The sequence below is a fragment of the Gorilla gorilla genome, chromosome 16 (genome assembly GCF_029281585.2).
Source record: "Gorilla gorilla gorilla isolate KB3781 chromosome 16, NHGRI_mGorGor1-v2.1_pri, whole genome shotgun sequence".
In the NCBI taxonomy this organism is placed as follows: domain Eukaryota; kingdom Metazoa; phylum Chordata; class Mammalia; order Primates; family Hominidae; genus Gorilla; species Gorilla gorilla.
Window position 1 is genome coordinate 85,411,820 of NC_073240.2, and position 27,413 is coordinate 85,439,232.

At 38.8% G+C, this 27,413-nt stretch overlaps 1 protein-coding gene across 5 annotated transcripts in view; it reads left to right on the forward strand.

Annotated features, from left to right (window-relative positions):
• The window catches only part of ADAMTSL3 (ADAMTS like 3), a 392,199-nt gene that overhangs the window by 242,210 nt on the left and 122,576 nt on the right, over window positions 1-27,413 (forward strand). For all 5 annotated transcript variants that reach the window (XM_055362792.2, XM_055362793.2, XM_004056691.5 and 2 more), the window contains 6 exons: window positions 435-573; window positions 1,654-1,704; window positions 3,009-3,213; window positions 8,172-8,319; window positions 9,961-10,045; window positions 23,426-23,712. In XM_055362792.2, coding sequence (XP_055218767.2) covers window positions 435-573; window positions 1,654-1,704; window positions 3,009-3,213; window positions 8,172-8,319; window positions 9,961-10,045; window positions 23,426-23,712 — 915 coding nt within the window. The remainder of the gene's footprint in view (window positions 1-434; window positions 574-1,653; window positions 1,705-3,008; window positions 3,214-8,171; window positions 8,320-9,960; window positions 10,046-23,425; window positions 23,713-27,413) is intronic.

The following is a 27,413-nucleotide window of genomic DNA, read 5'->3' on the forward strand; positions in this document are numbered from 1 at the left end:
TGACAATGAGGAGAAAAGACAATGAACTGAGGAGAATGAATAACTCTCCCGCACCTGGGCTGGAAACAGTTCTTAAGAGGAGACTATTGTCATTTTTTAGTTCGAAGTGCTGAGAGTACCACAGTTGGTACTAATTGTCGTTCTCAATTTTGGCCACGCATTTTAGTCATCTGAGAAGAACCTGAGAATCTTTTTAAAAAGATACTGTTTTCCTGGATCCAAGCCACAGGACTTCTGACTTAATTGGACCATGAAGGAACCTGGGCATTAGAGTATATTAAAAGCTCCCATGTGGTTCTGTTATAGAGCCAGGATTGAGAACCACTGAGTTAAGTTTCTTAAAGAGGAAAAAAAAAGTGTGTGGCAAGTGATAACTCTGCCAAGTAAAAATGAAATGGATGCAATATTCAGACTTTCCTTTTCTAACACTTTAGGTTATCAGCTCAATTCTGCTGAATGTGTGGATATCCGCTTGAAGAGGGTAGTTCCTGACCATTATTGTCACTACTACCCTGAAAATGTAAAACCAAAACCAAAACTGAAGGAATGCAGCATGGATCCCTGCCCATCAAGGTTTGTGTCATTGTCCACACTCTTTACTTCAAAAAGAAACAAATCAGCTTCGACTGAGACTGATCAATCTTTGCAGGGCAATACATTTCCATTTCCTGACTTTGTCTACTGGCGGCAGGTGCCTACATTCACATTTGTAACTATGGTGCATAGGAATTGGGACACATTCATTAGGAATGAAAGTCTAGCTTTCTCTTGTCGTGGGCTATGTGTTCCTAAGTTTTTTTATAATGAACCTTTTTGAACATCTCCTGCTGTCTTCATCCAAGTAAAATGTCTAGTCCATCTGCCAATCATAAATATCTTTCACTCACCATTTTAGCTTTTAAACTGGGTCACTCATTATCATCTTTTGGCTTTTGAAGTTTTCATATTAAATTCAGTATAAATAATGCATTGTGCAAGGAAGTAAAAAGTTTTAATGCCAAAGTATAAAAAGCTATGTGTAAACTATCCTATTGCATAATTTAGTACCTGCTGACTTGGATTGCCTGGGGAAGTTTCCTGGCTTACTACAATACCTTAAAATAACAGAGCAATATCAAGTCCCAGAATCCTCCAGATATCTGCCAGCTGGCTTAGGAAGAAGTGTGCAAGTGGAAAAGGAAGCGTTCTCAGTGGATTTCATTTCCTGTTACTAAACTGCGCATTTCCTGTAAGCCTGGTTGAACGTAATTATTAATAGAGACCTTTCAAAGGACAAATTCTGTGAAATAAAGTGGTTTTCTGAAGAGCCTACTAATAGGACAGTGTGTTAATATCACTAATATATTAAGAGAGTAATGATTATAAAAAGGAATAAATTTATCGAAATTACAAGATACTTTTTTCCTTTGATTAATATACTGCTAGTTTAGTTTTCTATATTTTCAAATAGAACTGGGGAATTTGTGTCGTAGATATTCTTGACAACTAAAGAGATGGTGGCTGAATTTTTGGGAATGGTTGATAACCCTTGATACTTTTAGTTTCCAATTTGGAAGAGCTCTGTCTCTTGGGATGTCAAATATTATATTCGTCAATTAATGAATGTGTTAATTTATTATAGAAATGATATTCTCACAATGATTTCATTTGTAGTGATGGATTTAAAGAGATAATGCCCTATGACCACTTCCAACCTCTTCCTCGGTGAGTTATATATTTCCTTTTCCTTTTTGCAATTTAAGTAGTTTGCAAGGAACTGTAGCATCTGTAGCAATAGCCTAAAATGTATGAGGGTTAGATATTAAATACTTTATAGAGCTAAGGGAAAACAGACTTCTACTCAATAATAGGAAAAATCTTTCTAAGAGTTAGATGGAATAGACTGCCTCAAAAGATGATGTTTCCCATTGCTAGAGCTGTCAAGCATATCTTGGACAACTGAGTATTATAGCAGGAGCTCAAGTGTTGCAATTAATCAGAAATTTTAATCTCCTTTTATACTGAGATGAGTAGTACGGTCCTTCCTGACTCTGAGGTTCTGTGATTCTCTAATAATATTGTCCATTAGTATTTAACAGTTTAGAGGCAGTTTGAAGATGCAGCCACACTGTATGTTTTAATTGATTTAATTTTCACAATGGTCTTATGAAGGGTAAATAGGGAAGGTATATTATTCCCAGTTGACAAAAACCCCAGATGTGAGGAGCTAAGTACCTTGTGACAAGAATTTGTGTGTGGCAGTTAAGAATAAAGTCTTGGCCGGGCGTGGTGGTACATGCCTGTAATCCCAGCACTTTGGGAGGCTAAGGCAGGCGGATCACTTGAGGTCAGGAGTTCAAGACCAGCCTGGCCAACATGGCGAAACCCCATCTCTACTAAAACGTAGAAAAATTAGCCGGGCGTGGTGGCAGGTGCCTGTAATCCCAGCTACTTGAGAGGCTGAAGCAGGAGAATAGCTTGAACCCAGGAGGCAGAGGTTGCAGTGAGCCAAGATCTTGCCATTGCACTCCAGCCTGGGTGACAGAAAGAGACTCCATCTTAAAAAAAACACTAAATGAATTAAAATTTTAAAAAGGCTGGGCACAGTGGCTCATGCCTGTAATCCCAGCACTTTGGGATGCTGAGGCAGGTGGATCACGAGGTCAGGAGTTCTAGATTAGCCTGGCCAACATTGTGAAACCCTGTCTACACTAAAAATACAAAAATTAGCCGGGCGTGGTGGCACATGCCTGTAATCCCTGCTACTAGGGTGGCTGAGGAAGGAGAATTGCTTGAACCCTTGAGGCAGAGGTTGCAGTGAGCCAAGATTGCGCCATTGCACTCCAGCCTGGGTGACAGAGCAAGACTCTGTCTCAACAAAAAAAAGTATAAAGTCTTATGACTCCCAGTCCCAGGCTCATTCAGCTGAACCACAACTGATACCTTAAGGCCATACTTTTTGCCACCATCTTTGCAAACTTCAAACAAACAACAAATAAATAATATAATTTTATTTGTTTGCTTTTGAGCTGGGAACATAATCCTTGGACTGCATGTTCCGTGTCCTGTGGAGGAGGGATTCAGAGACGGAGCTTTGTGTGTGTAGAGGAATCCATGCATGGAGAGATATTGCAGGTGGAAGAATGGAAGTGCATGTACGCACCCAAACCCAAGGTTATGCAAACTTGTAATCTGTTTGATTGCCCCAAGTGGATTGCCATGGAGTGGTCTCAGGTAAGATTTGAGAATATGCCACTTTTAATTAATTCTCATATTTTAAGGGATATTTTCTATATGCCCACCATGGTGCTAGACAGCATAGAGACAAAAAAAAAGTGGTAAAAGAGCATGGTTCCTACTCCAAAGAGCTTAGGAAGACAGTTGGAGGACGAGGTAAGAAAGGCCACAAGCATCATGGTAGGTAAGAATAATTAATATTAAGGACATTAATAATAATATTTCCATACAATTATCAGCATAATTAATATTAAGTACTGTAAAGAACAAATCTGTAAAGAACAAATGTTGAAGCAGAGTCAATCAGGAATTATTTGTTGCCCTTGTGCCTAATCCATCTTTGAATAATTTGAACAAGCAAGAATTAAAATTTAAATTGTTTAAATTCTTTGAAGAATGTAAACAAGCAAGAACCTGAGAAGCATCACTGGGTTAGGGTTAGTGTTAGGGAGTTGGCCAAACAGAGATGGCTTGAGCAGAGGCAGTAATGACAAGAAGTGACTCAAAGTTGAAGATTTGAAGAGATGACTCATGTTACTAAGAACTGGAAGATTAAGAGATTGAAGAGATGACCCATGTTACTAAGAATTGGGAGATTAAGTTGGAAATGCTGACACGACATGAAAGTGTGTGTCCTTGATCCAGTAGCCACTAAGAACCTTCACAATTTTTGTGAAGACATAATATATTTTAAGTAATTGAGGCAAGAGAGCCTAACATTGGGAAAGACCAGAGGCAGGCAGCCTATTTAGAAATCATCCGTGGGGTCAAGTTGTATGAAAAAAGAAAACAGAAGAAGGAAGACACCTCAGAGGTATAACAAGGTTCATGTCAAATTAGCGTAGTTTTCACTTTCTAAAGAGATGACTGAGTAAGCCTCCAGAACAAATAAAATGCAGCTGGATTAGTCAAAGATGAAAAATGCAGACATTGGTATTTAATAATTTAATCTTAATCCTTTAATTTTCTAGAGAGTGAGATGTAGTTGACTCAAGTTTCTCCAGCTTTCTTAAGTGATTTCCACACACTTAGTTCATCATATACGTGCATTAATGTATCTATTCATATATTTATTCAATGGGTCAGCTACCGTGCTAAGAAGTAAATACAACTTGCTCCAACCACCTAAAAGCTTAGAATCTAGTTGCACAGACATGCATGCAAACAAAGTTGTGATACAGTATTGTATTGTGCATGAGTAGTGTCATGTGCCCAGTACTTCAGAGGCACAAGGTGGAATGATTCACTCCATCTGAAGGTGTCAGAAAAGCTTCAGAAAGGAGGTAGCACTTGAACCTGAAGGACAAGTGTCAAGTAAAGACCATATTAATCTTTTTCTGATATCCCCAGACTAAACATCATCACCCTGTAAGAACTTTATTCAAACTTGCTAGGGAAGAAGTTACCAATTAATTTTTGGTCACATACTCCCTAAAAAGAAGATTAGAGAATTACGTATTTCTTCACATATATTTAGGTTGACATCCAAAATTTCCTATCACAAGTTTAAATAATTACAAAGAATATCATTTCAACATGTTGTGAGTGTTGACATTTTAAAATAAGAGTGTTGCAGCATTCAAAAAAATCTGTCTAGTGGAATTTAAATGCCATGATAATTTCTGTCTTTGCCATCTTTCATTTAAAAAATACAGGGGCGAGCTCTTCTTTAACAATTTGGATGTTGTGCATATTTCTCCCTTTGAACTCACATTTGCAATCTACTCTCCCCACAGAATTTTATTCTAGTATAATGTATTTTTATGCTTTAAAGTCTTTTTTTAATTACACTATTCTACTTCTCTCCAAGAAAATAGATATGATCATTGAAATTAATTTATTTTACTTTCCTGTGGCCATAAGGCCCTAAGTATTTAAAATATTCCTCTGAATTGAGTTAATTTTAATACACAGTCAAAATAACATATATATATATATATTTCAAAGTTTGGTAAATAAGAATAACACATAAAAATTACATTTTCATTTGAATACACACTTAGTTCATCATGTACATGCATTAATATATCTTGATAGAAGATAAGTGGAACTTAAAAAATAGTCCATATATTCATCATCAGAATGAGCCACGTGTTCAGCAATGATTTTATTGTTAATTTTTACTGTTGGTTTCTTATTTTGTTTTGTTTGCCTTTGCATGTATACACTGGGAAAGCTTGTTCACATAAATCAATAGACCGGGATGGAAGGATTTTATTTGAGCAAGGTCGATTTGTTCTTTGAACTCTTGAGTTATGTGCCAGAATTCATGTGATGGTCTATCATCAAAAATTATTTTTAAGGGTCTTTCTGCTGGCAATTTAAGTCCTCTTTCTATTTTGTTGAAAGCAAAGAATATCATCTCAGCTGCAAAAGGATTTGTTATCGAGACATTAGGGACTTTCACTTTTTCAGCCCCCAATCAACATTATTTCTACAACTGCAGAGCTTGTTTTCAGCTCTCATAAGTCCTAGCCATATGTTTTATGTTGGCTTTAGAGCTTTTATATCACCCTCCATCCCCATAAATATCATGACTTTATCATTATGTATATTATCAGAATAGAGGATGTTAACTAGCTCTTCTCATTCACCATACTTCACCCTTAATACTTTTCACTTTTTTCAAAAATCAAATATATTCTCAGTGATGAGGATTTTCCATCATCGAGGACATATGCAGCTCCACAGAGGAGTTTTGGAACCGTTGTAAACACTGACAGTGCCATTGGGGGAAGTGTCTGGCTTCCCAGAAGAGTGGTTTTAAAGGAGAGGATACTCCTTTGGATTAACCAGTTGTAGTATAGTTATATCTTGTACTGTTTTCTTTCTTTTTGGGTGAATTTTTTTCTTTCTTGGCTAAAACAGCCACTCAATATTATATATATCTCAAATTGATAAATTTGGGGGTAGGTGAGTCAATTTTCCAAAAACAGGGTAATCTCAAGCTTCGCTGAACTCATTAAAGTATTTGTTCAGTGGTTTCAAGAGTGGCATCATGAACTAGAGAGATTTCCCAATATTCTGCCTGATGTGCGTACACTGAGAAAAGCCTCCATATCCTCGAAACATATCTTTGAAACTTGTCCCTAGCAACACCCAGGTACAAAGTGCTTAGGGGGTCAGAAAATAATTTTCAAGCTCCTTAAAGCAGTGGCTTGGCCATGGCTTTGGCAATAGATGGCTCTGGGAGGGAATTCCACTCTGCCTGTTAGGAACTGTGTGACCTTGAGCAAGATCCTTAGATGGTGGGCCGTTTGCTTATCTGTTCAATGAGCCTGAAGCTACTGACATGGAAGTGGGTCAGGAGGATTCATGAGATAAAAAATGAAGGAGGTGCCTTTCCCATAGCAGGCAACCAAAGGCAACCAAGAACCCTCAGCCCCTCCCTGGGGTGGATCCAGAATTAGTGGGGTCTGAAGTTTGTACAGATTGGAGGGGACTCCTCAAAAACAAGAATATAAAACACAAATATTGAGTATTGAAGAGAATGTTTATTTAGAATCAGAAAGGAAATTATAAGAAATTACAAATTTTAGAAAGCTGACAACAACCACATTGTGAACTCTGGACTTGACAATATTTAATAATGATATATTAAATGATGTATTAGTTATGTTAATAATGATGTATTAATAGGGGTTCATCAGTTGGAACAATGGCACCACACTAAGGCAAGATGTTAATAATAGGGAAAATCATAGGGGGAAAAAAGGGTGAAGGGGAAGATTGGGGCTGTCTGTACTGTCTGCTCAATATTTCTATAAACCCAATATGGTCCTCAAAAAATATAGTCTATCAATCCTTTTAATGCATACATATGTACACTCCCCAACATGCAGATTATATTAGTCCATTCTCACACTGCTATAAAGATACTACCAGAGACTGGTTAATTTATAAATGAAAGAGGTTTAATTGACTCACAGTTCCACACGTCTGGGGAGGCCTCAGGAAACTCACAGTGATGGTGGAGGGTGAAGTAGAAGCAAGTACCTTCTTCACAAGGCAGCGGGAGACGGAGAGAGAGCATGAAAGGGGAAGAGCCCTTTATAAAACCATCAGATCTTATGAGAACTCACTCACTATCATGAGACCAGCATGGGGAAAACTGCCCCCATGATCCAATCACCCTCTACCAGGTCCCTCCCATGACAAGTGGGGATTATGGGGATTACAATTCAAGATGAGATTTGGGTGGGGACACAGAACCAAATCATAACAGATAAATTTGAAAAGCTATTCTAGATTTTTATATGACATGAAAACCTTCCACTCATAGGCAAGAGTAACTTTCAAATCATAAACAAATAATCGAAGAAAAAAATGCTGACAACACAAACTTCACAAAAATTCAGAAAAATAATAGCATAATGTTTTTATTAACTTTAACTGCAGGCAGTTACAGATGTATGGGGATACATCTGTAGTATTTTTTTCTATAGTGTTTGGCTGAATACTCTTTGATGGCCTCGTTATATGATAGCAGTTTTGCAAGACTGACTTCTATAGACAGAATAGAAAAATAATCCTCTTGCATAATTCATTAGAATTTTATTATATTTTTATTGACAGTTCAGAAAGGTTTCATTCATCTTCAAAAATTATTTTGGGTAGGGTCATGTAAACGTTTAATCAAACTTGAGAAAACTTGTAACAAGTTTCTTTGATATTTGAGCAGTAAGATTTCAGGGCATTTTTAATTTATTGAACTATGATGTCACCTTAAATACTTTTTGAATTGAGAAGTGGAACAAGGTTGTACAAAAGAGGGGCCCTGAAATACAAGCATCACAGAAAATTAGCCTCTGTACCCTTCCTTACATAATATTTGTCTAAAAGTCTTTTGTGTTTAACATTTATGTAGTTCAATGGCTCTCCTTTGCATACGATAAAATAATGCCTTTGTGGTTCTCTTAAAAGAAATGCATTGGCTTCTCTTCTCTTCTTTGAAGTGCACAGTGACTTGTGGCCGAGGGTTACGGTACCGGGTTGTTCTGTGTATTAACCACCGCGGAGAGCATGTTGGGGGCTGCAATCCACAACTGAAGTTACACATCAAAGAAGAATGTGTCATTCCCATCCCGTGTTATAAACCAAAAGGTAAGTCTGTGGTGCACTGTAAATTCAAATCAAATGGTATTTTCCAGCTCCCATTCCAATATTGTAGCATTTCCCTTTCAACTTACTACTTTGTTATAAAAATTGTTTTATTGACAGATTGCAATAGACCTTCCCATCTAGATAAAGAAGTTAGATATATGTGAATTATTCATCTGGAGGGAAAACTGAGCTCCTGTTGATTCAGTACAGATGGAGTAGCTCCTATCTATCTAGTTTTATACTAACATTTCTTGGTGGACATAAGAAAATTAAATGCAGTCCCTCCCTTGAAGTAAAAGAAGAAGAATGGTGGGGGGGGGAGATTAAAAAAGGAGGGGAAGGAAAAGTAGAAGGAAGACAAGAAAGAAGAGCAAGAAACAGAGGAAGAAGTAGAGGAGGAGGAGGAAATTATTCTTTTCCCAAGATTCTCATTCTTCTTTATAGCTACCTCTCCACTGGAGTGTAAGATTTTTGAGGGAGGAATGATGTCATCTTTGTCATGTGTACTAATGCGTGGAATGAATGAAAACTTCCCGTTCCCAGTGGAGATCTATGGATGCATTTATAATCTCTCCAGTAGTTCACATTTGTTCCACATGAAAGAGCAGAAATGGGTAGCATCCAGGGATAGGAGGATTTGGCATCATCTCTCTGATATATGATCTTCTCTGTACATAATTATTTCCATGTTCTTTAATGTTAACCATCCTCATGAAAAGTATCTTCCATCTTGAAATGGGAGAAAAGATTATTCCCAACTATTAGTAAGAAGGACTCCTCCTTAGTACTTGAGAGAGGATGGTAAAACTCTCTTTTGTTATTTCTGGGTTCATTATTCATACAAATAGCCTCATAATTAGCCATTCAATAAATATTTTTGAGTATGTCTATCTTGCAGAAAAATCCCTAGTTGCCATGACAGGTACAAACATTGACTACTTAACTCCATCAGTGAAGTCTTTTTTCCTTCCTTCTGCATTTATGATACTTTCATAGCCACTTTCATAGTGTCCTTAGTTTCCTTGAAGCACCCTAAAGTTATTTTTATTTCTCACTTCATAGATAGATTATTCCTTTCTTCACATCAAGGAGGCTTCAAAGGACAGGAAGGGGCAACAGTTTGTTCCTCCATGCCAGATGTAATTGGTAATCATCTCCCTCAACAACTACAACAACAGTAAAAGTCTGAGTAAACTATAACACAGACTCCTTCATCCCCCCCAACTTTCTTAACTTTCATATTATTTGCCTTTCTCTGTTAATGTTTGCATTCCATGGGCAAAAATAAAATGTGACCAAAGATAGCAAGCTGATATGGTTGAAGTAAAAGCTTCAATGTATGAACAACAGAAATTGGTATTGATTTATAAAAGGCATTTTTATGTTAACTTTGACAGCATATTCAACTGTATCATGTGATCATTTTGGTTGCATTTTAATAATGTATTAATTTTTTTAAAATACAGCAGAAATGTTTAATTCATTCCAGCAGCCACCTAATGTATTGTACTAAGGAACTCAACTTACATTTGAAAAACATGACCTCTTTATAAATGAAATCTTCAGCCAATATGATCACCTATCCAAGTCCTTAATGATTAATAGTAATTAGGCTCATTGTTTATGTTCTCTTTTTCTTAGAAAAAAGTCCAGTGGAAGCAAAATTGCCTTGGCTGAAACAAGCACAAGAACTAGAAGAGACCAGAATAGCAACAGAAGAACCAACGTGAGTCCAGGACCTTTTGTGGGAATAATCAGGGCATAGCCAGCCAGTTAACATGATATATGTAATTTTTGTACTCATTGGAGTACAGTGATACATTTAATATCCAAATGACCTGGATTTACAGACTCTAGAGAGCTTGAGCTGGCTAGAATTTTTCTTTATTTCACGATTCAGCAGTCCTCCTTTGGCAGTTTCTCTGAGCAGCACAGAAAAGAACAGTGTTACTTAACTCAAAGCAGATCCAGTGGTCTGCTACACTTAAGAGACTGGGGATAATTTCTAGGTTTTAACGCATGTGATTTGACCATGAACCATCATAGTATCATACAAATAAACCAGTCATTCCATGGGTAAGTCATAGTCAATCTCTATAAAATCAATTAAGTTGAAATGCATTAGTCGCCTGAGTGATCATACGGAAATGGAAAGAACAAGGTACTAAGAGTATTGGAGCTTAGAACCACCCCTGCTAACTACATGACCTAAGACAAGTCTAATTTTTCTGTGTCTTATTCTCCTTACCTATAAAAGGAGCAGGTTGGGCTTAATCTCTCCAGGGTTCATTCCAACTCAAAAATCCAATGACTACCATCTGCATGTGATTTGATGGATCTGGATTGTAACAGTGCCAGTGGAAATTAAGAATCAAGAGGAAATCAAAGAAGCATTCTGGAGGCAGTTATATCGGGACAAAAAGAGAGCAAGAAATCAAAGGTGCTCTGAGATTTCTAGTCCAGGAATCTGTAAGAACAACAGTACCAATGATAGACTCAAGTAATTGAACAGAACAGCTGATTCCATGTCAAACATGTTAAGTCTTTGGTGCTGACAGGCTATCTATGAAGAGAGCAATTCCCAGAGCATCAGAGGAAAAGGGGTCTCAGCAGTAATCTGGCCACTTTCCCTCTCGGAGCAGGCATTTCTTCTTCAACTCCTTCAGCAATGGGCAGAGTTCACTGCATTAAGAGACACCTCATTCTTGTGTTGAGCAACCCGTTATTTGCAAGATCTTTTTCTTCTGATGAGACAGAATAGACCTCCTAATCTGTGTTCTCTGAAGCAGAAAAAAAAATACGTCTATGCCCCATCCCATGTGACAAGTTTTCACAAATATGAAGAAAGCTGCCATGGATCCCGAGAGCTTTGTCTTTCCCAAGTTCATCATTCCTAGCCTTTTCAGCAGTCTTCATGAACTGTTGTTTTTAGATCCCTTCCCAACCTCCTGTGCTTTTCAGAACCCACTCTCATTTGTCAGTCTCCCTTTTAACTGTGGTCCAGCCCAGTGGTGAGCCCCAGGGCAGTGTGGGTTACTTCGCCTTGAGAAGGCACATGTGGCAAAGTGATGTGGGCCAACATAGCTGGCACATCACACTCATGACAGGCACAGACTTCTCCACGTGGACCACTGTCAGTGCTGGCTATGACCACAGAAGAAACTGTGGACCATGTGAGGGGGAATGGCTTCACAGTATTTGAGTAAAAAGAGAAGAGTGTTGGGCTCCTGACAGAAGCTTGGAGATTTAGAGGAAGAGGGGGAATCAAAAGAGGAAGATGGTAAGGGAGTAAAGTAGTGGAGAGAGGGAGGAATAAGACCCAGGAAAGCTTATTATTCCAGAGACCAAAGGAGGAAGGAGTTTAAGGAGGCAAGGAGGCAAGCAGCAGATGGATTCAAATCTCACAGAAAGACAAGGAAAATCCATGAGGAAAAAGAAAAGCCTACTTTGATTAACAAGAAAGGCTTTTTCAGTGAATTTTAGAGTAGTAGCATTCAAAGGGTAGAGAATAAAACATTGTGGATATTTCAGAAATAAATTTCCAAAAAAGAAGAAAATGGAGCAATGGGTATTTAAGTACTAAAGAAGGAGCAAAGATTGGTAGTCAAGCTGATGGAAAAGTGTATATGTATGTGTTTGTTGTTTTTCATTTTGAAGTTAGGGCAATCTTAAATTAAAAAGATATGGTTTTGCACAAGTCAGTTAATATCTGTAGACCTTCCAACTGTACAAGGAAGGCATTAGGCTAAATGCTGCTGGAACCTTCTCACATCTCTGATCACCTACAATCCTGTAAGGGAAGGAGTCTATAGAAAGAAAAGGGTTTGAGGTACTTGAGAGAGAGTGTGTAGTTGTCACAGAAGGAAGGTCACAGAGTCCTCTGTCTAGAATGATGGGTCCTACCAAGATCTTTTGTTTTCAAAACACAGTTAGATGACAGTTGATAATGCTTCTGTATGTCCTCTTTTGGTTAATAGGATTGCAGTCCATCCAGTTCCCCAAACTAGAAGCCTGGATTCTTTCTTAGCTCCTTCTCATTCTTCTCTGATGTGTAATTAGCCACTGAGTTGTGCCGACTATATTTACTAAAATCTTTCTTGGTTCCAGCTCCTCCTTTCCATCCAAACTACCATCCTTGTACAGGTCCTGAAATCAGTTCCCAAGACACCTGCAACAGCTTTGTAATTTGCTCCTGAATTGCTGCCCTCAAATCCACCCCTACACAACACAGCCACCAGAGTAGTCTATCTAGGTAGGGCACAAGTCTAATTCTTTTTGTTTTTTTGAAACAGAGTCTCACTCTGTTGCCCAGGCTGGAGTGCAGTGGCGTGATCTCTGCTCACTGCAACCTCCGCCTTCCGGGTTCAAGCGATTCTCCTGCCTCAGCCTCCTGAGTAGCTGGGATTACAGGCACGTGCCACCATGTCAGGCTAATTTTTTGTATTTTTAATACAGACAGGGTTTCACCATGTTAGCCAGGATGGTCTCGATCTCCTGAGCTCGTGATCCACCCGCCTCAGCCCCACAAAGTGCTGGGATTACAGGTATGAGCCACCGCACCTGGCCAAGTCTAATTCTTTCTTTGCAATGTTCAGAATATCCAAATGTCTCCCCATCACTCAAAGATGTATGTGGGTTCATATGCCCATTGGGACTTGGCAGGGTATTACCTTTCCTGGTCCCCAGCCTCATGTCTGGCCACCTCCTTTTTTTTGCCTTGAGTGGGATGCTCCAGCCACACTGACTTGCGGGCTGTTTCTTGCCCACAGCAAGCTGCCTCTTGCCTCCTCTTTAATTACACTCCCCTCTTAATTGGGAGTGGCCCCACCTGTTAAGTCTTTTTCTGTAACTTTCTTTTTAATCATAGGAAATTGCAAACCTATTTAAAAGAGGAGAAAACAGTGTAATGAATCCCCATGTCATGTTCATAACCCAGTATCAACAATTATCAACCCAGGGCCACTCTTGTTTCATCGAAACCATCACCACTGCCACTACCCCCGATCATTTTTGAAGCAAACACAGACAGCACATCATTTCATTCATAATTATGTATCTCAAAAAGAAGTCTTTAAAAAAATAATCAAAATACCATTTTTGAAATGCTATCCTCAATAATTCTATCAGAATCACCCGTGGTGCTTCTTTTTAAAATGTGGTGATTTCCGGGCCCCACTGAGTCAGATACTGTAGGAGTGGGGCTCCATCACCAACATTTTCTTTTTCTTTCGGCTGCCAGATCTTTTTTTTTTTTTTTTTTTATCATGGTGAGAGATACACAACACAAAACTTACCATTTTAACCATTTGAAAGTGTACAGTTCAGTGGCATTAAGCACATTCACATTGTTGTGCACCCATCACCACCTCCCATCTCTCAAATTTTCTCATCACCCCCCAAGATAAGCTCTGTTCACCTTCAGCAATAACTCCTTACTCCCTCCCACTAGACTCTAGTAACATCTATTCTATTTTCTGTCTCTCTTTCATTCACCAGCATTTTAAACAAATACCCCAGGTAACTTTGGCAGGGGAGTGGGCATATCCAAGTTTGGGAACCACTGGATCAGATCGTCCCTAAGGTCCCTTTAAAGTTCAGAAAATACTGTTTACTTTATTGAATTAGAAAAGGGGGATATCAGCCGGGCTCAGTGGCTCACGCCTATAATCCCAGCACTTTGGAAGGCCGAGGTGGGTGTATCACTTGAACTCAGGAGTTCGAGACCAGGCTGGCCAACTTGGTAAAACCCTGTCTCTACTAAAAATACAAAAATTAGCTGGGTGTGGTGGTACACGTCTGTAGTCCCAGCTACTCAGGAGGCTAAGGCAGGAAAATTGCTTGATTTCGGGAGGCAGAGGTTGCAGTGAGCTGAGATCCTGCTACTGCTCTCCAGCCTGGGTGACAGCGCAAGACTCCACATCAAAAAAAAAAAAAAAAAAAAAAAAAAAAAGAAAGAAAGAAAGAAAGAAAAGGGGGATATCATAGGAGCTACAGTGAGGTTCAGGCCCTATGTTCATTCCAAGCCTGCCTTTTCTGTCAGCCCCACCTGACTTTGCTAGGGGTTTCTTCCTCCTCGTATTCACAGAGCAAAGCCAAAAGGTTCTTTACTCCTGAAGGACACCACCCTTTCTTCCCCCATGTTGAAGACTGAGCAGACAGCACCTGTTCCCTGGCCCAAGCAGCTGCCTCTTCCCACCTTCTGCCATCTCTCCCTCTGTGGTCGCTCTGCAATTTTCCTGCATAATTCACACTGCCTGGCAGTTTCTGGCCTGGTCCTGGCCATCTAGTGTGAAGTTTATAGTTTCCTGCCACCACTTCTGACTCTATTCATTCCCTCGATTTCCAAACAAAACCGCAACATATCTCAGCTTCCAGTGCATCCTTTTATTACCACTGTCTTTTGTGGTTTGGGGATGCTTGCTTGTTGACAGTGAAGGAGAGGATGAACGCAGCTGTATTTTACATCCCTCCAGTAGAGCCTGCCAAGCCAGCCTGAAGGAGATAAATATTTCTGCCTCTGTGGTTTACCATGGCTCGAGCTCTGAATTTACATAGGGAGCGGATGTTCAAAAGGCTTTTTTGCTTTTTTTAAAATTAGGAAAATAAAAATTATAGTGTATAAATCTAAGCCAAGGGAACTGCAGTACTGACCTTCTTAGCTTTCAGCTGTGGAATGTGTTGACAGTTGATATGGTTCATTGGTTCATGGTTGTTTTAAAATTCCTCCCTGGAGTCTCTTCGTTTGTTTCTATGGGATTCTTAACACTTCAGCAAACTTGTTGCCCTCGCTGTCGCTTTTCATATACAAAAACTAAGGAAATAGGATGGACTTAGTTAGCACACCTTGTATGTTTCCTTCACTGCTGACTTAACTTCTCCATTTGTGGAGATTATATTTGCTAATGTCAAATTAGGTGACATTTCAGGAATCTGTTTTTCTAACAACAACAACGATAACAACAACTAATATTGAGGAGTGCTTTGTGCCAGACCTTGTTCTGAGTGTTCTACGTGGATTAAGTTGTTTAATGCTCACAACAACCCTATGAGGAGGTGCTATTCTTATTTTCATTTTGGGGCTGAGGAAACAGGCGTAGAAACATAAAGGAATTGTTTTGGAGATATTAAGTGGTGGACAGTGATTCTATGGCACGTAAGACTAGAAAGAGCTGCAGTTTCGTGTCAGATGTCCTGAATTCAAGTTTCACCCATCCTTGGGTTTATCTAAGGGAGTAGACAGAGAAGTGAGTGACTGCATGATGGTATTGTAAGGTTGCAATGCATTATAATTACGTTATGGTGTTATTCGGGATCAGGGATGGTTTCCAGAAATAGATGGTACATGAACTGAGATCCTAGAGTGTCCTACAATGTCAGAAGAGCAGCATGTCAGGTATTTGGAATAGAGGCTTGTGTGCAGGCTCACTGGCCCATGTAGGCCATGCAGGTTGCTAAGGTGGTCTGAGGTGGGTGAGGGGCGAGGGGGATGGGCCCGGGGAGCAGTAATGGCAGCAAGGATGCAGCTGGAGGAGCCAGCAAGTCTTGAGGGTCTTCCATGGTTCACTAAGGAGCTTGGACTTTATCAGGAGGCTGTGGGAGCCATGTAAGGATTTTAACCAGAGAAGTGACATAATCTCAATTACATTTTTGAAAGATCCCTCTGGTGGTCTGCAGTTTGTTTCCAATTATTCACAATGATAAATAAAACTGCAGCGAATTCCAAATTGCACATCTCTAATTGTCTCATTGGACATATTTTCTGGCGTGGAATTTCTGGGCCAGGGATAAGCATTTAATTTCTACTGTCAAATTTCCTTTTAGAGAGAAATCAGTGCTGGCTTCTCTCGCCAGCAGCAGTATTCCAGCTTGCCTTTTTCCGCATACGTTCATCAAAATCAGGAGATTATCTTTTTTTTTAAATGTTATTTTGTAGTTTTTTTTATGGTTCATGTTTTGCACTTAACTTTGATCCATGGGAAATTTACTTTCACATGTAATATGTAACCTCAATCTAACAATTTTTTCCAAGTAATTAACCAACTGCCCCTAGCACTATCTGTTGAGTAAACTACCCACTTTGGTTTTAAAATGACATCATTGTACAAATAATACTCCAGTGCCAGTACCATATTATTTGAATTACTGTGTCTTTTAAATACTTTTTTCTATTAAACTGTGCAAGTACTCTGTAATTGTTATTCCTTTTAAAAATGTTCTTGATTGTTCTCACCTAACCTTACATAAAACTTTAGAGTTGTATTATCTGTTTCCAACTCCCCCCCCCCAAAAAAAATTGCTTCAGCCGTTTGGCTCAGAACTGCATTTTTTCTAAATTAATTAGGGGAGAATAAACATCTTTCTAATTTTGAGTCTTCCCATTCAGGGGCATGTGGTCTCTCCATTTATTCAGGTTTTTAGGCTTAGAATCCCCTGAGTATTTTATACCTCAGTTTTCCTCATCTGTAAAATCAGGAAAATAATGATATTTATGTATAAGGTCATGGTGAGAATTATATTAAATAATACATGTAATATGCTTAGCATAGTGCCTGGCAGCTAACAGTAAGTGTGGCTGAATTCTGGGAAAACTGGTAATTTTAGTATATGTATCTATATATTTATATAGTGCAACACACACACACACACGTGCACACACACACACACACACACACAGAGTTATGGGCTACTTTATTGAACTGTTTTGGTTTTTTCCAAAATTTTTCAGTTGATTTTAGTACTTTTCATAGCTATGTCATTTTCAAATATGATAATTTTGTCTATTATGTTTATTCTTTCCTAATATTTATACCTGCTTTTTTGCTCTTCCACTATATTTTCATTTGTATTTTTCTTATCTCATTTTGTTTATTCTTTTACTTTTTACATATCTGAAGTCATTCTGTGTTATTTGTATTATCTGTGGGTTTTAAAATTACCAGCTGGGTGCAGTGGCAGGCACCTGTAGTCCCAGCTATTGGGGAGGCTGAGGTGAGAGGCTCACTTGGTTGAGCCCCAGAGTTCAAGGCTGCATTGAGCCGTGATCACACCACAGCACTGCAGCCTGGGTGACAGAGCAAGACCCTGTCTCTGGAAAAAAAAAAAAAAAAAAAAAAGAGAGAGCGAGAGTCTGTTTTTAAAAGGAAAGTTTAATCCATTTAAATAGATTTTTTATTACTGATAGTTCTGGTCTCCATTTTAAATGTTTCCTTGTTTCTGATGTTTTCGTACATGATCTATATGAACTTGATTTGTTTTCTATAATAGCAGGAGATTTGTCTACTATAATTTCATTTTTAACACATTCAAACCTATATAATTTTTATCATAAACATCTAGAATGGTGCCATTTCTGCTGATTTCTCCAGATTTAAAATGAGTAAATTGGCATTGTTTTGTTGTTGTTGTTGTTGTTGTTGTTGATTTTTCACTTTGAGACGGAGTCTCGCTCTGTCACGCAGGCTGGAGTGCAGTGATGTGATCTCAGCTCACTCCAACACCACCTCCCGGCTTCAAGCAATTCTGCCTCAGCCTCCCTAGTAGCTAGAACTGCAGGCATGCACCACCACACCTGGCTAATTTTTTTTTGTATTTTTAGTAGAGACAGGGTTTCACCATGTTGGCCAGGCTGGTCTCAAACTCCTGACCTCAAGTGATCTGCCCACCTTGGCCTCCCAAAGTGCTGGGATTACAGGTGTGAGCCACCACGCCCTGCCAGATTTCATTCTTTTTAATGGCTGAATAGTATTCCATTGTGTATATAGGCTATATTTTCTCTATCCATTTATCTATAGGTGAGAACTTAGGTTGATTTCATATCTTTACTGTTGTGAATAGTGCTTTGATAAACATACAAATGCAGATATATTTTTGATATAATGATTTATTTTCCTATGAGTAAATAGCCAGTAGTGGAATTGCTGGATCAAACGGCAGTTTTATTTTTAAGTCTTTGAGAAATCTCCATGGAGGTTGTCCTAATTTACCTTCCTACTGACAGTGTTTAAGTGTCCCAAGATATGTTTTTCTTTCACTAATACATGCTGCCTTCTTCTCTTGTGCTGAAGAATGATTTTAGCAGTTGGATATTTGTGTTTTGTTTTCTTATTCTGGAATTAGAAAAATAAATTATCTAAAAGAGCATTGTCAAATTGTCTTTGGATTCATATGCTGTCATCCTGGATGATCTTTAAGTGCTTCTGTATCCTCTGATACAGGTGAGGCCGTGTAGAATAATGCTAGCAGCTGTTCTATACCCTTTGATTACTTCTCTGTACCTCAGTTTTCTCATCTGTAAAGTGGGCATAATAATATTTCCTGATACGGTTGTTGTTATAAGAAAATGATGGAATTTGTTTGAAGCACTGAAGACAGTGTCTCACAGGAATAAGAATGCAATGAATGTCTGATGTTACTATTTTTATTTTATTGTACTTATTGAGCTTTTAACTCAGACATCATTACATTTAATTCTCACCCAATACCCACCCAATACCATTAGGTAGGTAATATTATTGTTCTTATTTTACAGAAAATTATTACCTTTGTATCTGAATAACAGTTTTACCGGACATAATATTCATAGGACTCTGATTCTGTCTCTCTCTCAAAACTCTTACTCTATCTTTTCCTGGTTTTGAATGTTGTGTGCATCCGAGGTACCCCTGTCTTTGTGTTCCTATAGGAGACTTGTTTTTTGTGCCTAGACACCTAGACAATTCTTTCTTCATGCTCAAAGTTTTGTTAGCCAGGTGTATTCATTTTCCATAGCTGCTAAGACCACAAACTTAGCGGTGTAAAACAACACAAATGTATTATCCCACAGTTCAGTGGGTCAGAAGCCCAGTAGATTCAGCTGATGTCTCTGTTCCAGTTACTAGTAGGCCAGGATCAAGGTGTCTGTCAGTCTGAAGTCTTCTTTGGCAAGAGTCTGCTTCCAGGCTCATTTGAATAATTGGCAGAATTCAGTTCCATGCATTTGTAGAACTGAGATCTTCATTTCCTTGCTGACTGTGGGCTGAGAGATTGTTTTCAATTTCTAGAGGCCACCTGCATTCCTTGGCTCATGGTCTCATCCATCTTTGAGCCAGCAACAGTGGGTAAATTCCTCTTACACTTCAAATCCCTCTCGCTTATTAGTCCACTTACACTTCTGACTCCAGCCAGAGTGATATCCTTGTTTTTAAGGATGTCTGTGATTAGATTAAGCCCACCAAAGTAATCTGGGATTATCTTCCCATCTCGAGGTCACACCTGTAAAGTCCCTTTTGCTGTGTATGGTAATGTATTCACACATTCTGGGGATTAGGGCATGGGAGTACTTGCAGGGGTGAGGAGCCATTATTCTGCCTACAATTCTAGGTTTTTATGCTCATCATTTTTATTACTTTTTCCTGAAAGACAGTGTACCTTTTCAGGATGTATTTCAGTCACTTTTTTCATATTTTATTTCTGAGCAGCTTTTCTGTTTCATGCGTTGGAATCTCTACATGAAGAATCCAGTTATCTTCAATATTGGATTACCTAGGTTCTCTTTAATTTAGTCCCTTAAAATTGTGCTTCAGAAAATCAGTTTTATAGAGATGTAGTTTACATACAATAAACTGTGTCTATTTAAAGTGCACCATCAATGAGTGTTTTTTTTTCTTTCTTTTTTTGAGGTGGAGTCTCACTGTGTTGCCCAGGCTGGAGTGCAGTGGTGTGATCTCAGCTCACTGCAACCTCTGCCTTCTGGGTTCAAGTGATTCTCCTGCCTCAGCCTCCCGAGTAGCTGGGATTACAGGCATGCACCACCATGCCTGGCTAATTTTTTGTATTTTTAGTAGAGACGGAATCTCACCATGTTGGCCAGCCTAGTCTTGAACTCCTGACCTCAGGTTATCCACCCACTTCGGCCTCCCAAAGTGCTGGGATTACAGGCATGAGCCACCACGCCCGCTGATGGGTTTTGACAGATGTATGTACCCCTCAAACCCCAGTCCCACTCAAGATCCAGAACATTTCCATCCCTATAAAAGTTTTCTTTGCAGCTTCTCTTTCTCTCTCTCTCAATACTGCATTCACTTCCAAGTCTGGCCTCTGTGTCATTAATTTGATCTTCAGCCATGTTTCTTCTGTTTTTTCCTAGTTATGAATTGTTAGACTTGTGACAATAGTGTTATTATGTTTCGCAGTTGGTTTCCATTTTCCCTTTTACTCTGTTGTTTCATCATCTCATCTCGAAACTCTCACATCAGTGAAATGATATTCTTTTTAAGTTCTTCCATGTGCAAAGACGTAGGTAACACAGCCTGTTCCTCTGGTTGTGTTTTGCCCAGACATGGGTCTTTGAATGTATTCCTTTCTTTCTTTAAAAAAAAAAAAATTGGTGAGGGGAGACAAGATTCAGAATTGTATGAACACTATAATATCTTTAATTTAAATAAAAAATAATACATAGAAGGAAATCATGCTGGATTATGTGTAATTATTTTTTAGTTGCCGTGGGTTTATTTATTTTTTTTAACCTTTAAGTCACTTCTTGTTACTTTGGACAGAACTAACATTTACTTTTTAACAGGACTTTTAAAAAGATCATTGAAAACCACTTGAAATATACAGAAAAACTAGGAGGACATTGAGTATAACCATTATTTGCCCTACTGGGAGTTTAGGTAAACTTTTTTTTTTTTTTTTGAGATGGAGTCTCACTCTGTTACCCAGGCTGGAGTGCAGTGGCACAATCTTGGCTCACTGCAACCTCCACCTCCTTGGTTCAGGCGATTCTCCTGCCTCAGCCTCCCAAGTAGCTGGGATTATAGGCATGCACCACCATGACTGGGTAATTTTTTTTTTTAAAGTAGAGGCGGAATTTTGCCATGTTGGCCAGGCTAGTCTTGAACTCCTGACCTCAGGTGATTCGCCCGCCTCAGCCTCCCAAAGTGCTGGGATTACCGGCGTGAGCCACCACGCTTGGTCAAGGTGAACTTTCTTACCTCATCTGCTCTCGAGATTCTCTATCACCAAGATATAGAAGTCCAATTTGAATGAAAATATCTACTTCCCATTAAAACAAAATCCCAATTTTTAATTTTTTATTACCAAGGAGAAAAGAGAGAAAAAATTAATGACCATAAGGTAAAATATGCACATGCTTAGAAACTTTAAACCTTTTAAACATATAAAGTAAAAACCTCCCTCTTTACACACTCTAGTTCCGACACTTTCAGTTGCTTCCAGAAGAGAGAAATTGTACATAAACCAGCACACATACAAACATGCTACATATGGGGCAGTTCATGTACTATGATCTCTTTTTTCTAAAATCAAAAAATAGTATATAGGTATATATAGATAGTGTATGTTATAGACTGTGTGTATGTAGCATATATGTATAATGTATTTATTTCATTTAACAGTCTTCAAGAGAAGACTGTTATCAATTCATACCTAAACCCATGTCCTTTTAAATGACTACATATTATTACACTGTAGGGATTTCTCGTCTTTAACCAGTCTCCTTTCCAATTCTACCATGAGAGTAGCAGAGAAAGAAAAGACACATCAAATATTAACTCCAGCATTGCCCCATCCTGGGGAGTTGAGCAAGCCCTCACATGGAATCTGAGAATTAGAGAGAAGGGTTCCCCACTAACAATTTTCAACACAATGAACAACATGTTTTGTGTTGATTGATGTTTCTTTGCAGGACATGTATATAGTAATGGCATTTCATTCTGCTGATTGGGGGTGTGCTTTTTTGGACAACTATATTTAAGTCTTGCCTGGGGAAAGAAGGTTGGATGACTCTGTGAGAACCTTACAACCCTGTCTTTCTGAGGTTAGAAATATTAAGCTTTGGAACTGCATCTTAAACAAACATCTTAGCAGTGTTTTCTCAAGTCATTTAGTAGAACATAATCCCATGGATAAGGGTCTATATTCACTTAAGTTTATGAAATGATGCACATAATATCTCTCTCTTAAGCATTTGTAGTTTGCATTTATATTTCATAGTCTTTGGAAAAGTTTTGCAGTGAATAAATCTGTTGAACATTATCGAGCCCTAAGTTTTCAAAACTTATTTTATTACTGAACTCTTTCTCCTCTATCACTTATTAATATCTCAAGATACAAAGTGTTTTTTCAGAGTATCTTAAATATATCTGTCCCTACGGAATCTGGTTTTCAAAATTCTGTGCAGGGGTCCAGTAAAGGACCAGATAGTAAATATTTTAGGCATTGTAGGCCAAATGGTTTCTATTGCAAATATTCAGTTCTGTTGTAGCACAAAAGCCATAGACAATAGGTGGAAAAATGAGTGTGGTTATATTCCAGTAAAACTTTAGTTATGCATGGTAAAATTTAATTTTATGTAATTTTCACATGTCACAAAATATCTTTTTTTCTGCCAACCATTTAAAAACATAAAAATGATTCTCAGCTGGTGGGCTGTACCAAAGATAGGTGGGCCAGATTTGACCTGCTAGTCATAGTTTGATGACTTTTGATTTAGTAGATAATAATTCGGAATAAGAATTAAATGCTTTGTTCAGCAAGATTGTGCAATATTTCTTTTGTTTTGAAGAAGATCCAGAAGCTTCGTGCACTTGTGTATTAAACATAAAAGAATATTAAGGCTTCATCCACTCTGTAGAAAGTATTTAAGATACCCTAAAATTTAGCTCCTAAACTTGAGACAGTTTAATACTACTCTGCCCATTACAGAGGATAAGCTCAATACTAATTTACTGAATAAATATTGGTGAAAATCTCCATATTATAAAATAAATTAGATTAGAAATGATCTCCATATGATGGTTTATTTATTACTAAATCTTAAAGAAAACCTTTATAATTTTGCAAAGGCCATAGCACAGATTCGAATTATAAAATGGATGTAAAAGTAGAATATATGTTTAGTGAATTACTCTTTCTGTTGCTAGTAAGATTTGAACGTTTGTTAACTGCATTATTGACCATCAACAAAAGTATAAAATTCCAAATGTGTGGAATTCCACCGAGTGAAGCTGGTTATTTTTGCCTTCGTTGAATGTGTCACTCCTCCTTTTCTGGCCTATATTTAATGACCCTCAGTGTCCTTTTCTGGTGGCTTCCTGGTTTTCCCTAGGTTCATTCCAGAACCCTGGTCAGCCTGCAGTACCACGTGTGGGCCGGGTGTGCAGGTCCGCGAGGTGAAGTGCCGTGTGCTCCTCACATTCACGCAGACTGAGACTGAGCTGCCCGAGGAAGAGTGTGAAGGCCCCAAGCTGCCCACGGAACGGCCCTGCCTCCTGGAAGCATGTGATGAGAGCCCGGCCTCCCAAGAGCTAGACATCCCTCTCCCTGAGGACAGTGAGACGACTTACGACTGGGAGTACGCTGGGTTCACCCCTTGCACAGCAACATGCTTGGGAGGTATTTGAACCTTTGCTTAAGGGACAGTTATGTTGTGTGTTGCTAGTGGTTTGAGAAATTACTCAATCAGGTAAGCCAAATATGCAAATTAGCAAAAGTCTAAAGGAGGTGAAGTCATTCAAATAACTGAAAATGATACTTTTTCTTCTTTTTCTTTCTTTTTTTTGTAGTGATTATTTTAGAAAGGTAAAGGAGAGTGGGACTATATACTAACCAAAAAAAGTATGTTTGTTTGCCTAAGAATCTGCATGACTGAGATGGTTCATATGAAATAAATAGGAAAATGCAGAATGGATAAGTTAAGGCAATCTTGTTCATAAAGCAGTCTTATAGATTGAGGTAGCCTGGAATTGCAATATCTGATGCAACTCTAGATCAGAGTTTGTCCTCAGAAAATATCTGGGTTCATATCCGCACATTGGGCCAGCACCTAGGGGAACAAACTAATCACCATGATTTATGTTTATGTACATAGAGGGTGACATACACAGCCAGGAAACCCTGTTAGGATTAGAAAGTGGTTGTATAGCCAGGTGACCCCTTTGGGGTGAGAAGTTGGCCCCCTGATGATTTATACAATCTAGGATCCAAAAGGGAGTGAAGGAGTGGTTAACAGGAGTCCAGAGAGCCACTCTTGAGGGCTCTGTTGAAAGTAAAAAGATAGAAATAACAAATAAGAAAACTATATCTTTTACTTACATGAAGGAGACTGGGTCTGACCAGGAATCCAGAGCCCCTGTCACCCCTTCCCCTCATCCTTTGACCCCTGACTGTGCCTTCCAGCCAGCTGCTATGTAAAGAGCTTGGTGCCTGAATGTGCTCTGCTCTTGATCCAGCCAATGGTGGGAAAAACACAAGGAGATGCTGTCTTAGAGCTCTTGGCTCAAGATCATGCTTTACTCCTCCCAACAGTCTTGAGCCCATTACTTGAAACTCCCTATCAAGTTGTGGAGCTCATGACCCATTCATTGTGCCTGAACCCCTCGCTCTTGAGCCTGAATTCTCAATCCTTATCATTCAGTCTCTATGGCTTGATTGTATCTGTTTTTCTCTTTCCTGTCTAATTCAACTTCTATACCTGCATATCCTTGCCACTTTTTGTATAACATTGCTAGCCTGGCAGTAAACCCAGCTAAAGTGGCATGTGTCTTACCCCCAGGCTGCCCCTAAACTACTGCCTTGCGGACAGAGTTGCACATGTGGACTTTAGGTGCCTTAGCTGCCTCTGGACTCTTTCTCCCCTTACTTGCTTCTGTCTGGTTGCTAAAAGTCCATGCCATCTAGCTAGGAATTTAGCCTCTCTGGTTTACTTGAACCTTAAACATCCGCTGCATCTCTTCCCTCCACAGCACATTGTCTGGGTTGCCCCCCACACTGCCTTGTGTCTGTTCTTGCCCAAGCCGAACTCCTGCCTGCTCTTGAGTTCAGAACCCTGGACACGTTTTTGTTTGTTTGTTGTTTTTTGTTTGTTGGGTTTTGTTTGTTTGTTTGGTTTTTGTTTTTTGTGTTTTTTTTTATGTCCTGGAAACCTTAACTCTAACATGCCCTTGGCAATTTGGGAACTGGTGCTTTCTCTTGATGAGTTTGGGGAAACCCTCTAGAGATAGCCACGGAGATGCAAAGATGGTCCCCTATTCAGTCACAATAATACATGTCTGGAACTTTCTACTGTATGACTACAAAATGCCAGCTGTCTCCATTGCTTCTGAGTCACCACATTGCTGCAGTCTCACTAGAGACTTGGAGCTGTGTCTTTCATTAGGAGAGCAGAAGCAAGTCCAGCTGTTGCTTGCACACCCCAACATCTACCTTGTAATCTCAAGCTTTTAGGTGCTGTTGGTAGAATCCCTGTTTCATCTTCTCCTGACTGGCAAGATCCCCTCAAGTTGGGAAAGCATAGCATGCTGGGTACTTGGAACTCAGCAGACCAATCAGAGTTGCTCAAAGAGAGATGACCAGGTGAATTCTAATTCAGCTGAGAGAGACTGCTGTCAGACCTCATTTTTGGAGCCTTTTACTAAAATACTAGAATCTACCTTGTGTTCTCAGTACCCACTGAGATGGCCCTAGATTCCACCTCCAGGATGGCTGAACTCATGTGATAAATTCCTCTTTTTTTTTTTTCCGTAACAGCTTTATCGAGATAGAATGCACACACCGTACAATTTATGCATTTAAAGTATACAATGTAGTGGTTTCTAGTTACAAAGTTGTGCAGCTATTAACATAATCAATTTCAGAACGCTTGCCCAAAGAAACACTGTGTCCTTAAGCAATCATACCCCATTTTCCCTCAAATTCTAACCCCTGGAAACCACTACTGTCTATTATAGACATTGCATGTAATGGAATTATGTAATATGTGGTCCTCTGTGACTGCGATCTTTCACTTAGCGTAGTGTTTTCAAGGTTCATCTATGTTTTAGCATGTTTCAGTACTTCATTCCTTTTTATGGCCAAGTGGTATTCCATTATATGGATATACAACATTTTACCCATTCATCGGCTGATAGAATTTGAGTTGTTTGCATGTTTAGGGTATTGAGAATAGTGCTGCTGTGAACGTTCATGTATATGATTTTATATGGACATATGTTTTTATTTATCTTGGTTATATACCTTGGAGTAGATAGAATTACCTTTGAATCCATTTAAAACATACAAGTTTTTTGACACTTGACTAATTGAGGTTGATTATCCTTAGTGGCACTGTGCACCTTTTGCCCTGCTATGAGAAGAGAAACTACCTTTCATCTGTCAGAAATGCAATGCAGTATTCAGGTGGGTGATGTTAAGGTGCCCATTTGCTTTATGATATACTCTTGTGTATCAGGAACACATTTTACAAATTTTAGAAAAGCTGAAGTTGGTAGCCTTTTACTACTCAGGTAAGCAGCAATTTAGCCTTATAAGGGTATATTTTATCATTAATCCTGGAATAATATTATTGAAATGAACCTTGGACACCTACTAACCCAAATTTTGTAGTTGAGGAAGCTGAGACTCAGAGTCCATCATAAAGCCAAAAATAGAAAATGAATAACTTGATTCTCATTACTTAGCTGAACTATAAGTACATGTAATAAGCTTCTTAGCTTTACAAAAAGTAATATTTTTAATTTCTTGGGTTAAAAAGTAAATTTTTAATTTCTTGGGTTAAAAAAGTTATTTTTAATTAACTTGAGATTAAAGTTCCTTATAATAAATAACGAAATCCTACGAAACTGAAGAGCTAAGGCAAAAACCAAAATCCTTTATAAAGGCTGGGATGGAAATTGTGGGTGAGGTGACTCATGCCTGTAATTCCAGAACTTTGGGAGGCTGAGGCAGGAGGATCTCTTGAGGCCAGGAGTTTGAGATCAATCTGGGCAACATAGCAAGACCCAGTCTTTAGAAAAAAAATGAAATAAAATAAAATAAAGGCTGGAAATTGGGTACCTGCTCTGTGTTAGACTCCATGGTTCTTCACCAAGTTCTGCACTAAATCTTCAGGGATATAAAATAAATAGAACATATTCTTTGCCTTGATGGAGCACAGCTTTTGGTTGTTTTGGTTTGACTGTCCCAACCACACTGCTTATAGTCAGTGGTACTTGCCTCTGTGATCTATTTCAATGTGGTTCAGTAAGTTCAGCTTCCATAAGTCCACTAATGTGTGAGTTATGAATGTGGGCTTTTAGCCTTCACCCTGGATAGCAGAG